Here is a 12555-nt window from a genome sequence, read left to right as displayed (position 1 = left end):
TATTGCCAAGATGCCTCCATCCTCCTCACCTGTTGCTCCAGGGAGTGGATTCTCAGCTCACACCTCTCCTTCTCCTGCCGGATCACCTCCATCTGGTTGGTGAGGCGGCGAATCTTTTCACTGTCAATTTGCCGTTCTCGGCGGTGGTCACTGCTCATCTCCAATGTCTGAAAGTAGTTGAGGATAAATATTTAGCTTTTCCATTTTCCTACCACTGCTCATCTGTGAATCTACCTTCTCATTCATGTCACTACTCATTTTAACTCTTCCCCTTTTTAAAAATCATCAGGCAATCAAAACTTTTTAATCTACATTAATCTTCCAAATCTTTCCACATGAACAGGGGAATATGCACATTCCTCTGCACTAGTCAATCCCTTAGTTCTCAGTAATCCATGTTATCTTCAAGCCCTGCCAAATTTGCATTTCTTCCATGTAACTAGAAAACTTTTCTCTCTTCAGCTAAGCCTTCTCCTTTCTGTGAAAGTCAGTGAATGGAAGAACTGTTAATCATACACAAGTCCCTTGCCTCCTTCAGGTGCTTCTGCTGCATCTCTGTGGTTTGTGTTTCCAGGTCATCAATCTTTCTCCTCAGCTCCATGTTCTCAATACGCAGACTGCTCACTGATGAGTCCATGTAAGGCTGGTCTGTCCTTCCCATATCAGGCGGATGGCGACGTGTGTCCTTTCTCTCATGCTCATACTGTGTCATTGCCAAGGTGTTAGTGGAAGGATGGTGGAAGAACATATATACATAAAGGGAGAAAAAGTACTCCTGATGTAATCCTTTGTGTGATAATAACACAATCTTAAGAAAAATATGAGGGTGAAAGGCTTTGTTAATTATTAGGGAGTAGTATGCTAGTTTAATGCCTAGGGATATTTTGGAAACTTGTATCAAAGATCATATACTGGAATCCTATTGAACTTAAATGCTTGATTTTACTGGTTTATTATTCAAGAAACAATTGCCACTGTATTAGTTACTTGTAAGGGTAAAAAAAAAGTAATTTGTTTAGTATGCACATTTTAGAGGTGAAAGTGAGAGGGAGGAGGTTGGAGCATGCAAGAACACACTGTAGGGAGAGGAAAAAATTGACTCCAGTTGTGGTCAACCTTTGAGTGAGCTTAGGGGGATAAGATAGATAGATGAAGACACTAAATAATGTATCTTTCATCTACTCAAAGTGTAAATCAAAGTATATTATATCATGGAACAGAAAAATGGTGCTTTTGTACATTTATACATTTATGGTTATGCAAATGGAATATATTTATCATACAATATGCAACGGAATTTTATTTTATATTGTCTTTCAATAAGATGATTTACATAAATTTTAGGACTAAATTAGCAGTGTAATAAAATAGTATCTCTTTTACTCATGAACAAGTGCTATAATATGTCTACAACACTACAGTTAGGGAACAGAAACATGGCTACATCAAATAATGACTACGTCCAAGCTGAGTACAAAGCACAGAAATAGGTGAAGCAGGTCAGGCCTACCTTATTCAAGATTTTCTTGAGATCAGATTTGTCCTTCTCAAGTCTATATTCAGCCTTTTCATAATCCTTTTTTTCTGCCTCACTTATGGCCAACCTTCTCTGTTGATGGAGGAGGCAGAGAGTGAGGGGAGGAAGACGAGTACTGGGAGTTAGGGAGTGATGTAGATGTTTGCCAACACACTCAACCCTTCAACAACCCACAGCCACTGCACCACAAAGTACAAGCAGCTGTTGTTCTACCAGAACTCTTTTTCTACATGCAGGCATAAAAGACCAACAGCTCTTTTGAAAATAAAAATTTGCTGGGAAATTAATGCAAAACAACTTGTAAAACAGAAAAAAAAATTCTACATATATTTGACAACTTGCAAAATCTACTAAGCTTTTTCTACAGAATTTCTCAATATTCTAGTAAATTTTCTTTTACCATTTCTAGATACATGTTCTCTAAATTGAGTGATGCCAAGAAAGGGGAGTGAAAGGCTCCACCATCTTACCTCCATGTCAGCCAGTTGAGAGCGCAGCTCTGCCTTCTCTTGTTCCAGACGGGAGACCTTTGAGAGGAGCTCATCCGATGAGGATGATCGCTCACCAAGGTTCTGACGTGAAGAATGTAAACATAGTTAAGTGTATATTATTCAGAAATCATCAAGAACAAATATGAAATTTCTTTCTTCTTGGGACTATTTGAACTCACCCCTTTAAGAGACTTCATGGCCATCTCCAGCTCAGCATTCCTGATCTCTGCATTGGACAGGTCTTGCTGAGCCTTGTTCTTGTACTCAGACAATTGGTCTTTCTGCCGCTTCAGCTCACTAACTGTACTCTGCAGGTCAGCCACTCGCTCCTCCAGCTGTCGCCGCTCTGCGTCGCTGCGACTCAGCAGATTCTGGGACTGGAAAGTATACAATTCTTTTACTTCATTGGTGTTCACTGTGAATACCAAAGATGCTTTCCAGATGAAGCAACCTACATATTTATCTTTTATCACTAACACCAATGACAGTAGACTGCAAAATGCATATATGATTACTGATACTCACCCTGCTTAAGTCTTCTTGCATGTTGCCTGAGGATGACACAGCCTCCTTTAGGGACCGATTCATGGACGACAGTTTGTCCTTGAGCTCATCTTCTGACTTGGACAGGGATGCCAGCTTGGTCTTCATGTCCTCCACTTTGTTGCGCAGTGAAGCATTCTGGTCCTCAAGGGTTCGCACTGTCCGGTTCAGGTTCTCCCGTGCTACGTGCAGGTTCTGTTGGCAATTATTGTATGGTTGGATGGAAATTGATTAAAGGAATCGTCAAATTAATATGGTGCAACTGCATTACTACTCATATAATTTTTTTCTATTATCTATCCATGACTATAATGCCCCATCCCCTCTAGGAACTCCCCTAAGTGGGCCCTGGCAATAGAGCCTACACCCCTCCCTCCCCTCACCTTCAAAGTACGTATTTTAATTCTGTCAATCCACCTTACTGGTGGTCTGCATACCACTCGTTGCCCTCCCAACTCTCACATTCATATTCCATCTCCTGTACACCTCGTCATTACTCAAACCATTCCATCTCCTCAAGTAACTTGTTTCTCATGCACATATCCATGCTTGTTGAGACTCATTCCATGCTCATGTTTCAGCATGTTTCATGCTTACATTTTTACCTCTCATGATCCTCTTAATTGACACTATGGCCTGCCTTCCCTTCACTGCCCTATCCCTCACTTCTCCATCCTTGCTCCCATACTCAGAAAGAACTCTTGAAAGATAGTTAAAACTTACCACCTTCTTCATCCCTCTCGCAAAGCTTACCTCACATCTAGCTCCATTCAAGTCTGCACACCATTACTATGTAAAATACAGTGAGTATCTTATACACTTTCTATTTTACTACTCTGCAATATTAATCATTGCAGTTGTCCTCTCCATAATTTCTTTCAGCTTCTGACCTCAATCTCCATGTGCTTTTCACTTGAATTCTTCTTGGCTGAGCTGAGCTCTCCCTCCAGCCTCGCCTTGGATTCGTCTAGAAGAGTCTCTCGTTGCTCTGCAGCTCGTAGCTTCTCCCTTATGTCAGTGTTCTCCATTTCAATGCGACCAACAGCGTTCTTGAGCTTTTGTACACGGTCCTGATGGAGAAAGTGGAACTGTAGTTAAAAAAAAATTTATTTCTTCGTCAACCATTCTGGGGGAGAAGACTTGAAATGAACACATGACATTTTCTATACCACATTACTCTCTGTGGGACAAGGAGTCAGAATTAATAAGAGAGATTTCATATATAGACAATGCCACCCTCAGCCACACAGCAGTGTCGAACGTGTATAGTTAAATCAGTGCCATTTAGCCTGGTTTTGCTTTAATACCCAAATTAATGAAAACCTCATCTTGATAGGAAGTCAAGCATACTAGCACCAACTTTGTAGTAAGTCTGTGTATCACCGGCATGCATCAGACTTTATCACTTATTTTATGAAATAGTCTTGGAGTGAGATTACATAAAAAATCAACTTTGTCCTCCAATTTTTTTTTACTGCCTAATATTGCAATTATATCTTGTGATGAATACTGTTTCTATGCAGGATTTTTGTATGTTTTTCCATATATTGGGCAATGTGACTGATTAACTGCTGAGGCAATAAGTGGTTCTAATTACTCCAGAGCCAGATAAAACTGAAATGTATGATATGAAATAAGGTCTCATTTATTAACAGGCTCTTGATAATCTGCATATGTGTCAATAATAACCATTTTGGTGATTCATAAATTAATGCAGAGACTAACTTTGACATAAGTTTTACAAAAGTAGTTCATCAGGTAAATGTTGGGGTTTCAAGACTTGTGTGGGACTTGCTACCAGCGCTGCCTATAGTGAGCCTGCCTAGATGTAATGGTGTAAAGCAGTGTCAGTAAAGCAAACAAAATTACTGGATGGGTAAACACACTCACGTTCAGGGTGGATCTCTCCTGCTCCAGGTCAGACATCTTGCGGCGTGTGTTGCTCAGTTCCTCGTTTAGGGATCGTATCTCACTCTCCTTGCGGCGGAGAGAGTCCTCCTGCAATAAAAAGTTTGATGCCCAGGGAATCATAACATTCACAGCTAAAACTGATTGCAACAGCAGTTAACTTATCTCACCCATGCATGAAAACTACGACACATGCATCAAGTTCAAGCCACTAAAGTAATGTGTAAGTGAAAAACATGACCAGAATAAAAATTATCCATAAGAAACTGTGTATACAGGACCATATAGATTGTTTCCCATACACTTTTGAGGTCAGAAATGGTTGGCTGCTGCCCTCTCATACCTGTTGGCTGGACTGTGAGACTGCCTTGTTGAGTTTATCATCAGCATAACGCTTCCTCTCCTCCAGCTCAGAGAGGGTGCGTGTGACGTCCCTCAGCCGTGCCTCAGACTTTTGGTGCACCTCCTGGAGCTCTGAGAGTTGGCGCTCGAGGCTCGCAACACGAGCCACTGCATCATCCTGAGGAGCAAAGAAACATTTGAGTCAACATGCTCTGGAAATATTGCATATTCTACCGTTCACTACCTCAACTCCTTCCTTTCTCTTGTCCACAGATCTCTTCCTGTCCTTCCCTTTTCTTGAAATCCTCCACTTCAATTCTCCACCTCACTAAATCACTCCTCTGCCCTCTGTCTCATTTTGCCCTCTCCTTTTAACATGCATCTTACTCTGTCCCCTCTTATTTTATCCTCCATCTCACCCTCTCCAGCTCCACTTGGTTCATCTGTGTCATCAGAGCCCTCAGCTCATGACGCACAGCCTCAGGGTCAATCTCGGACACATTGATCTTCTCAGGTGATCCCAGAGATTCGAGGGACGCCTGCAAGTCTGTCTGGCTACCAGACAGCTCGAAACCTGTGGGCCGACCAGACCAGGGAAAATCAGTTGAGAGTAAGGCAGTTATGAGGAAATTATTTGTTTTATACTATCTGCAATACTAACATCATACACTGTACATGCGTGGTGTTTGTGTGGTAAATAAGAGTATTCAGCCCATTTCAGTGGGTGATTGACTTTGCACCAAATTACTTTTCTTGAGGTTGGATCTGACTGCAGTGCATGCAACCAAGTTGCTTATTATTGTAACTGCAACTATAATAACTACTTTTTTCTTAATGATTTTCAGCCTCTCTAACAAGAACACTACTATTTACAACTTCATTTCTACTTCAATATACACTTGCAGATTCAATCTAACAGTGATACCAAAATCTATGTGCAACTTTTGTGCTCTGGGCAGACATCTTCAGTAAACAGTATCTCTAAAACAAGTCTCCTAAAACAAACTGTGATTTTATACAAAACTACAATCTAAACTCTTTTGCATGACAGTGAAGAACTGCTGTGTTGACTTGAAAACTTTAAGCTGATTTTGTAAAGAGAATGGATTCACTCTAAATCTCTTGTAACCTCTAAATGCATGCTTCCTCATCTTTTCATACACTTCTTAAGCCATTGCCAAAGCATAAAAGGAGTATCCTCTCTACAGCCTTCATGGCTGACCCTACAGTGGTGCAGTGAGTCTGAAGTGCTCTGTTACTTCTGCCTATCTCTACACTGTCATCCTCCCCTTCCTTCTCCACCATCATCAGTACATCATAGTGCCTCTGGGGATACATCTACAGCACTGGCCAGCTCTATACCAACCAATCTTCGTGCCCTTCCTGGAACGGAGAGACGGGGAGGCGGGAGTGATGTCTTGGTACATGCGGGTAACCGTGCGCAGCGAAGCGTACACATTCTGCAACTTCTTCTCCAGTTGCTCCCGAGTGTTATCCAACATCCCAAGCTGTTGCTCCAAGGCCTCCACATGACCCTCCTCTCGGGACAACTTAACCTGATGGAATAGTGTTGTTTATGAGCTCTGACAGAAAGACAGTGTTTGCTAAGAGAATAAAAATCTTATATATCTTAGTACTACTTAGATGTTTTTAAGGTTTTCTGGAGTGACTAATTCAGGGAAGGATACTGCTACCTCAAATTTCATTAATGTTTTCTTTAATACCCTATCTTTTTTTGCTGTTTTACAATCTACTCCGATCACTTGCTCATCAGACATTTCAAGGTAGTCTCTTGGGTACAAGAGAGCATGCATGTTCCTGGTGTGTCCCTCGTACCTTGAGGTTGCTGATCTGCTGGTTGGCATTATTCAGGTAGTTCTCAAGGTTCTTCTTCTCATCATTCAGTTTACGCTCATTTGCACGGGACTCCTCCAGGCTGGAAATAACATTAAGATCACAATGGTTGTCTTATAAGTACTCCTAAACTGCCTTTCATGTGAAAAAATGCTGCATTCTGTATTATCATTTTGTCAGCAACAGAACTTCAAACCCTTTCAGAGGGATTACCACATAGATGGTTTAATTTCTCTGCTTAATCTCCATTTTTTACAGCAATAAGTTGTGATTGTATATAGAAAAATGAATAAGATATGCTAAATATTGCTATTGATTCTGAAAATATAAGTGATTATCTCTGCATTTGTGTGTTTGTGTTACAGCAAAAGGACACTTTTTTATATATAAATCTTGTCATATTTCAGCAACAAGGTGACATTCCACTATCTAGAAAATAACAAGTAAAACAAAACATAATTAACAGATAGGAATGAATATTCATTCAATAAGAAAAATGTAAAAAGAAAATAATGATTACAAAACACTAATACTCCCATTAAAATAACCCCAAGTGACTCACCTGGTGGCCAGCTCGTGTTCCTTGGCGGCGTGGTGATCCTCAAGCTCGGTGAGTCGGCGCTCCAGCAGAGCCAACTCAGTCTGAAGGTTGTCTCTGTCACGCTCATACTCAGCCAACTGGAAGTAACGGGGACAGTTTGTACTGGAAATCTCAGGAGTGTTGTTTCAAGTTGTAAGTACTTGGTGACTGGCTGTGTCCTGCTTGCTGCTGTGTGACTACGTAGTGGTTTATGTAAAATGAGGTATAATATTCAAGGTTGCAAGAAATGGGTTCATGATGATCACAAAAATGGATAACCTGTCCCATCTCAGCAGCACGGCACCCACCTTTGTCTTGAGTTTGGTGGCTTCCTTGCGGCTCTCGTTGTGCCTGTCTTCCTCGGAGGAGAGGCGGAGGCGCAAGTTCTCCAGCTCCTGTGACTTGCTGAGGCCCTCAGTCTCAAGGAGCTGAAGATGGATTGGATGTCTGAGTAACTCATTGGCAGAATATATTTCATGATTTATCATAACGGACTGACTCCTTATAAATGCACATGAATTAAATTATGACTGATTTATCTCACACCAATTTATCTCAGTAACTTAATCAATTAAAAAGTCCTGCTTATTGAAATTCATTAATAGTTGAAATTTACTGACAATAACACTCCCAAGCCTTTTCGAAATTTCATCCCTTTGTAATGCTGCACAGCCTCTTTCTTTCATTACCTGCAGCTTCTTCTTCAGCTCTCCTGCCTCCCGCTGTGTGTCCTGCTTCACTGAGTTCAGTTCTCGGAGCTGAGCCGTCATCCGGGCAATCAGATCTGCATGCTTGGCCTCAGAGATCTCCAGTGCTGCAATGTATGGAAGTGACATTCCTTTATGCAGTGCATCTTTGATTATGCAGACTAAAAGGAGCCACGGGTTCTCCGTTTGAATTTCCTGAACATTAGAAAAATTACAGTAAACAATCTTGAGTAAAAAAATTCCAGTAGAGCACATTGCTATTGGACCTAATCAGGCTTGTTGACACAAGTTCTGTCTACATGGAGCTGGCTGGCCACTTGCAAGTCTTGTCATCCTCACCTATCCCATTTTTTGTCCTCAAGTTTTCCAACTTCGTTTTTGTTTACAGGAAACTGGTTGGCCACTTGATAATTTTTTCACCCTCTTAGTTATTCCACTGGAAAGTGAAACCCTCAGAATGAGCATAAAATATGCTAACAGAAAATTGGCCAACATCAGTATAGGAGTCATCAAACAGGGACAAACTAAACACAGACTTACTGCTCAGTTTGCTCTCCTTGTCATCCAATCGCTTCTGTAAGTCTTTCTTCTCCTGATCAGATTTTTTGATGAAGTTCTGCAGCTCATTTGACCGACGCTCCTCAGAAGACCTGGAAGGAATATTTGGTTACATTGGTGACCAAGTTCCTGAGTGTAAACATCTCCACACTCACCAATCCCATGCAACAAGAGGAGGGAGGGACAGACTCACTTCATTGATTAAAAAAAGCTGTAGATGCTGTAAGTGTTTAGTGAGCTGTTTGTAAAAAGTGAAGGACTGAGGACTTATATACATTAGGGAACCAGGGAAAAAGGAATTTGGTAAACATATAAATACCTCATGTCATCGTTGAGTCGACTGATCTCTTTCTTCAAGGCTGCTCTCTTCTCCTCCGCTGGGAAATACATTCAGTTAAGTTTACTTATGAACAATTTATACGTCTAATTTTCACATCAATGAAATTTTTTTCCAACCAAATAGCTAAATCTAAAAAATCTGCCAAACAACTATCTAAACAAAGCCTATAGTATATTTCTGTGTCTCTTAGGTTTCCAAATGTTCTAAGCAAAGCTAGCAGAATCCTTGTCACATGGGACCTGCCATATCCCTCACCATCATTTAGCTTCTCCTCAGCATCTTCTAGGTCTTGCTGCAGGCGACACACATCCTCCCTTGCCAACCGAAGGTCTGTCTTGATGGCTGTGGCCTCCACCTCACCCTCTCTTCGAGCATCATCCAATCGAAGCTGAAGTTCTCGTATCCTTCGCTCATAGGAGTCCTTCTCATCCTTGAGCTGCTTTTCAAAGGCTTGGCTGATGGAGAGAGGCCAGTCACAGCAGTGAGGGTGAGTTGCAGAGAGGTAGGGGTTGGGAGGGGATGCAGGGGGGAGGCAAGGAGGCAGAGAAGGATACAATGACAAAAAAAGGATACAGGAAGTTAGTGGGGATGTGAGAGGTGGTTTACTGCAGAGTTTAGCAGCCTCATGCAACAGAAACTTGTGCTTAAAATATTTAGGTAAATGTGTGCAGTAGCTATAGACGAGCAAATTGTATTTCATGGCTGACTGGGCATTTCTGCTCAAAAAATGCAATACAGTGAATGACTTGTCATTCTAAACAAAATTCAAGTAATTCATGCAGTCAGATGAACTATCATTCTCTGAATCTAACCTGTACACCTATGACTTAACACAATGGGGTAAAATTTTTTTTGCTTAATTGAAATTCTCCAAAGATACACAAGGATTTCATGACGAACACAAGATGTTAGTCTGGCTACACATGGTGGCCACTGTAGTCACTGTGAATTAGTTATTTGCCTTCTACCCTTTCTTGCCTCCATCCTTCTCTAGCCTCCATTTGAAACTTTGAATCCTCCTCCTCTTCCTCTTCACCACTTATCACAATGATGATGACCTCCAATTTCACATGAAGAACAACTATTTGAATTACTGCATACAAGAAAAAGTCATGGTACACTGTATAAGAGATGGAATTAAAAAGCATTGGTAAAGTATCTAAAAAATATTGATGAAACAACTTTATGCATTATTATTAATGTGATCAAAGGGCATTTTCTACACTTAAAACATTGAGCTTAAAAATATATCGTATACAGACTGAAAATTCAAATAAAATTTTGAAACCTGTTAAGCAAAAAAGATTGCATAAGTTTCCTTTTTTTTTGAGCAGAAGATGCACTAAAGTGAACATTCCAACACTGGAGTTAACATCACAGTCTACCCACAGCTATGTGGCAGAACAAGTCAACACATCTCCAGCCACCATGCACCAGTGACAGCAGTGGCAGCAGCAGCAGGAGGCGGCAGCGGCAGCAGACAGAGCCTCACCTATTGGAGTGAAGTTCCTCTTTGAGCTGAATGATTTTGCTGTGCAGAGCCCCCTCGCTGGCTCGCCCTGCCTCTGCCTTGCACGACCCTTCACGACGCAAGTGATCAAGTTGCGTCTCGTATGATGACAGATCTCGCTGCAGCCCAGCAACCTTTTCCTCCAGGCTGGCTATCTCCTGCTGGGCTGTGGAGGAGGTCAAGGGCAGGATGGGTTAGGGTCATTGTAAAACACAGGATTTACAATTAGGTGCCTTAGTACAGTATTTTGCTTTATAGTCAGACAGCTAATCGGCGGTTTATGACAAAGCTCAAAGCTCTGATACAACTGTAAATTATTCAAAACAAATGCATAAAATAGTATATCAGTATAGCAGTATGTTTGACAAAGCTCAAATAGTCAGACAAATTACAATCCCAACGACATTGCCACAGAAAAGTAGCGTCAGTACTACAAATGTTATAACAACAAACACCATTAATTTGACACTTAGAGAAAATGGAACTTCATAGCAAAACATGAATCTGAAGCATCAAACTTATTCCACTCCTCCCTCACCCTCTACATCTCCTTCCCACATGGCAAGTGTATGTTGTAAGGCCTGTATCCACCTTCAGAAAAGTATATGTATAGCCTCCCTAGCGGAACAATGCCTTGTCATCGTCGCAACGCCTGCACATCAGAAAAGGATAAGTGGAGGATAATTGAAAAATACGAGGCGAACGAAGATCTAATCTGCAGTTGTGTCAAACTGTTTAGTGGGAATGGCAAACTACATTAGTTCAACTATTTTGTGTGACTGACAAACTTTATTGCTATGATGGTGTAGTTTGGAACTCTGTGATATTAATAGTGACCACTGTTTTTCTATTCCTCTTATCTGTCTATCTGTAATGCAAAATACTGTAGTGTTGTAAAAGCTAAATAAAAGAGATGAGGATGGGACCAAATACCCTTTTCTCTCCAAGTTTGGAATTAAATGTTCAAGGCAGGAGTAGGTCAGCATTACTTCCATCTTTTTTAGGCAAACAGATGTCCTCTCCATGCTCAAGAAACAAGACTGTTCTCTCCCACTGTGGCCCTCCCGCCTCCCCCTCACCGAGCATCATGGAGCGGTGTTTCTCCTCCTCAAAGCGAAGGGTTGAATCATCTTTGTCTCGCTGGAGCTTCTCGGTGAAGCGCTTGAGGGATGATATTTCTTGATCCTTCTTCAACTCCAGTTCATCTCTCTCCATCTTCATGTTGTGGATGGTCATGTTCAGCCTGTCTTCCAGCTGTGTCTGGATGTTATTCTGAAATACAGCCAATCACCAACAAGTCAAGGAAATAATACTCAAACTGTCTTAACCCGGTAGCAGCGGGGATCATGATTCTTAATGGTCCCTCTAAGCGAGAAAAATGAGAAAAAATCAACCCTCACACAAACCATTTCATAATATATATCAAAGCATTTGTGATCAGTTTATGTATCATCTATTTTGAGGGGTTAAAATCATGGCACAAATTTAGCCCGTCGCTGCTACACGGTAAAGCCACAAATTTGGCCCATCACTGCTATCGGATTAAAGTAATACAAGCACCCAATGATACCAATCAATGTATGACTGATTTGCTATTATGATTTTTTCCAAAGAGAGGTTATAGGATCAGTCTGTGATTATTGGTGCAATCATGTAATCACTACGCTGCACAGTGGTGGTATCTTCATGTGACCACAAGAAGCACATAGGGGAGAGTGTTCCCTATCCGCACTACACTTTGTTTGCAGGCGAATACATCCTTATGCAAAGTGATTTTAAACTATTACAGTAATAATGCAATCTCTCTCTCTCTCTCTCTCTCTCTCTCTCCCTCTCTCCCTCTCTCCCTCTCTCTCTCTCTCTCTCTCTCTCTCTCTCACCTTCTCTTTCCTCAGGGCATCCAGGGCTTCCTCATTTTGGTCCCTCAGCTGCATCAGGATCTTTTTGTGTTCCGTCTCTTTCTCGTCGAGCCGCCGCTCCAGAGCCGTCCGAGCCTCACGCACTTTGGCAAGTTCTCCTTCAAGCTCCCGCTGCAACTTGTTCATCTGTGGAATTATTTTGAAAGCAACGATGTTATAAAAGTTAAGAGTAATAATTTCCTACAATGAAGACAAAATGGGCAGAAACCTGAGCACATTATCAACTGACTTCTGGAATGGCCTGGACAGGGAAAACATCTGGTCCA

At 41.4% G+C, this 12555-nt stretch overlaps 1 protein-coding gene across 9 annotated transcripts in view; it reads right to left on the bottom strand.

Annotated features, from left to right (window-relative positions):
- The window catches only part of LOC126980346 (rootletin-like), a 130623-nt gene that overhangs the window by 5806 nt on the left and 112262 nt on the right, over positions 1-12555 (bottom strand). For all 9 annotated transcript variants that reach the window (XM_050830108.1, XM_050830109.1, XM_050830110.1 and 6 more), the window contains 21 exons: positions 12251-12415; positions 11450-11642; positions 10353-10536; positions 9116-9315; positions 8840-8897; positions 8503-8612; positions 7945-8069; positions 7564-7683; positions 7238-7353; positions 6658-6757; positions 6188-6377; positions 5241-5395; positions 4823-4999; positions 4462-4569; positions 3462-3641; positions 2554-2766; positions 2208-2405; positions 2008-2109; positions 1511-1609; positions 530-703; positions 30-167 (listed from right to left, as the gene is read on the bottom strand). In XM_050830108.1, coding sequence (XP_050686065.1) covers positions 30-167; positions 530-703; positions 1511-1609; positions 2008-2109; positions 2208-2405; positions 2554-2766; positions 3462-3641; positions 4462-4569; positions 4823-4999; positions 5241-5395; positions 6188-6377; positions 6658-6757; positions 7238-7353; positions 7564-7683; positions 7945-8069; positions 8503-8612; positions 8840-8897; positions 9116-9315; positions 10353-10536; positions 11450-11642; positions 12251-12415 — 3105 coding nt within the window. The remainder of the gene's footprint in view (positions 1-29; positions 168-529; positions 704-1510; positions 1610-2007; positions 2110-2207; positions 2406-2553; positions 2767-3461; positions 3642-4461; positions 4570-4822; positions 5000-5240; positions 5396-6187; positions 6378-6657; positions 6758-7237; positions 7354-7563; positions 7684-7944; positions 8070-8502; positions 8613-8839; positions 8898-9115; positions 9316-10352; positions 10537-11449; positions 11643-12250; positions 12416-12555) is intronic.

The sequence above is a fragment of the Eriocheir sinensis genome, chromosome 44 (genome assembly GCF_024679095.1).
Source record: "Eriocheir sinensis breed Jianghai 21 chromosome 44, ASM2467909v1, whole genome shotgun sequence".
Taxonomy (NCBI): Eukaryota; Metazoa; Arthropoda; class Malacostraca; order Decapoda; family Varunidae; genus Eriocheir; species Eriocheir sinensis.
Note: the sequence above shows the minus strand (reverse complement) of the source record. Positions and strands in the feature narration are given on the sequence as shown.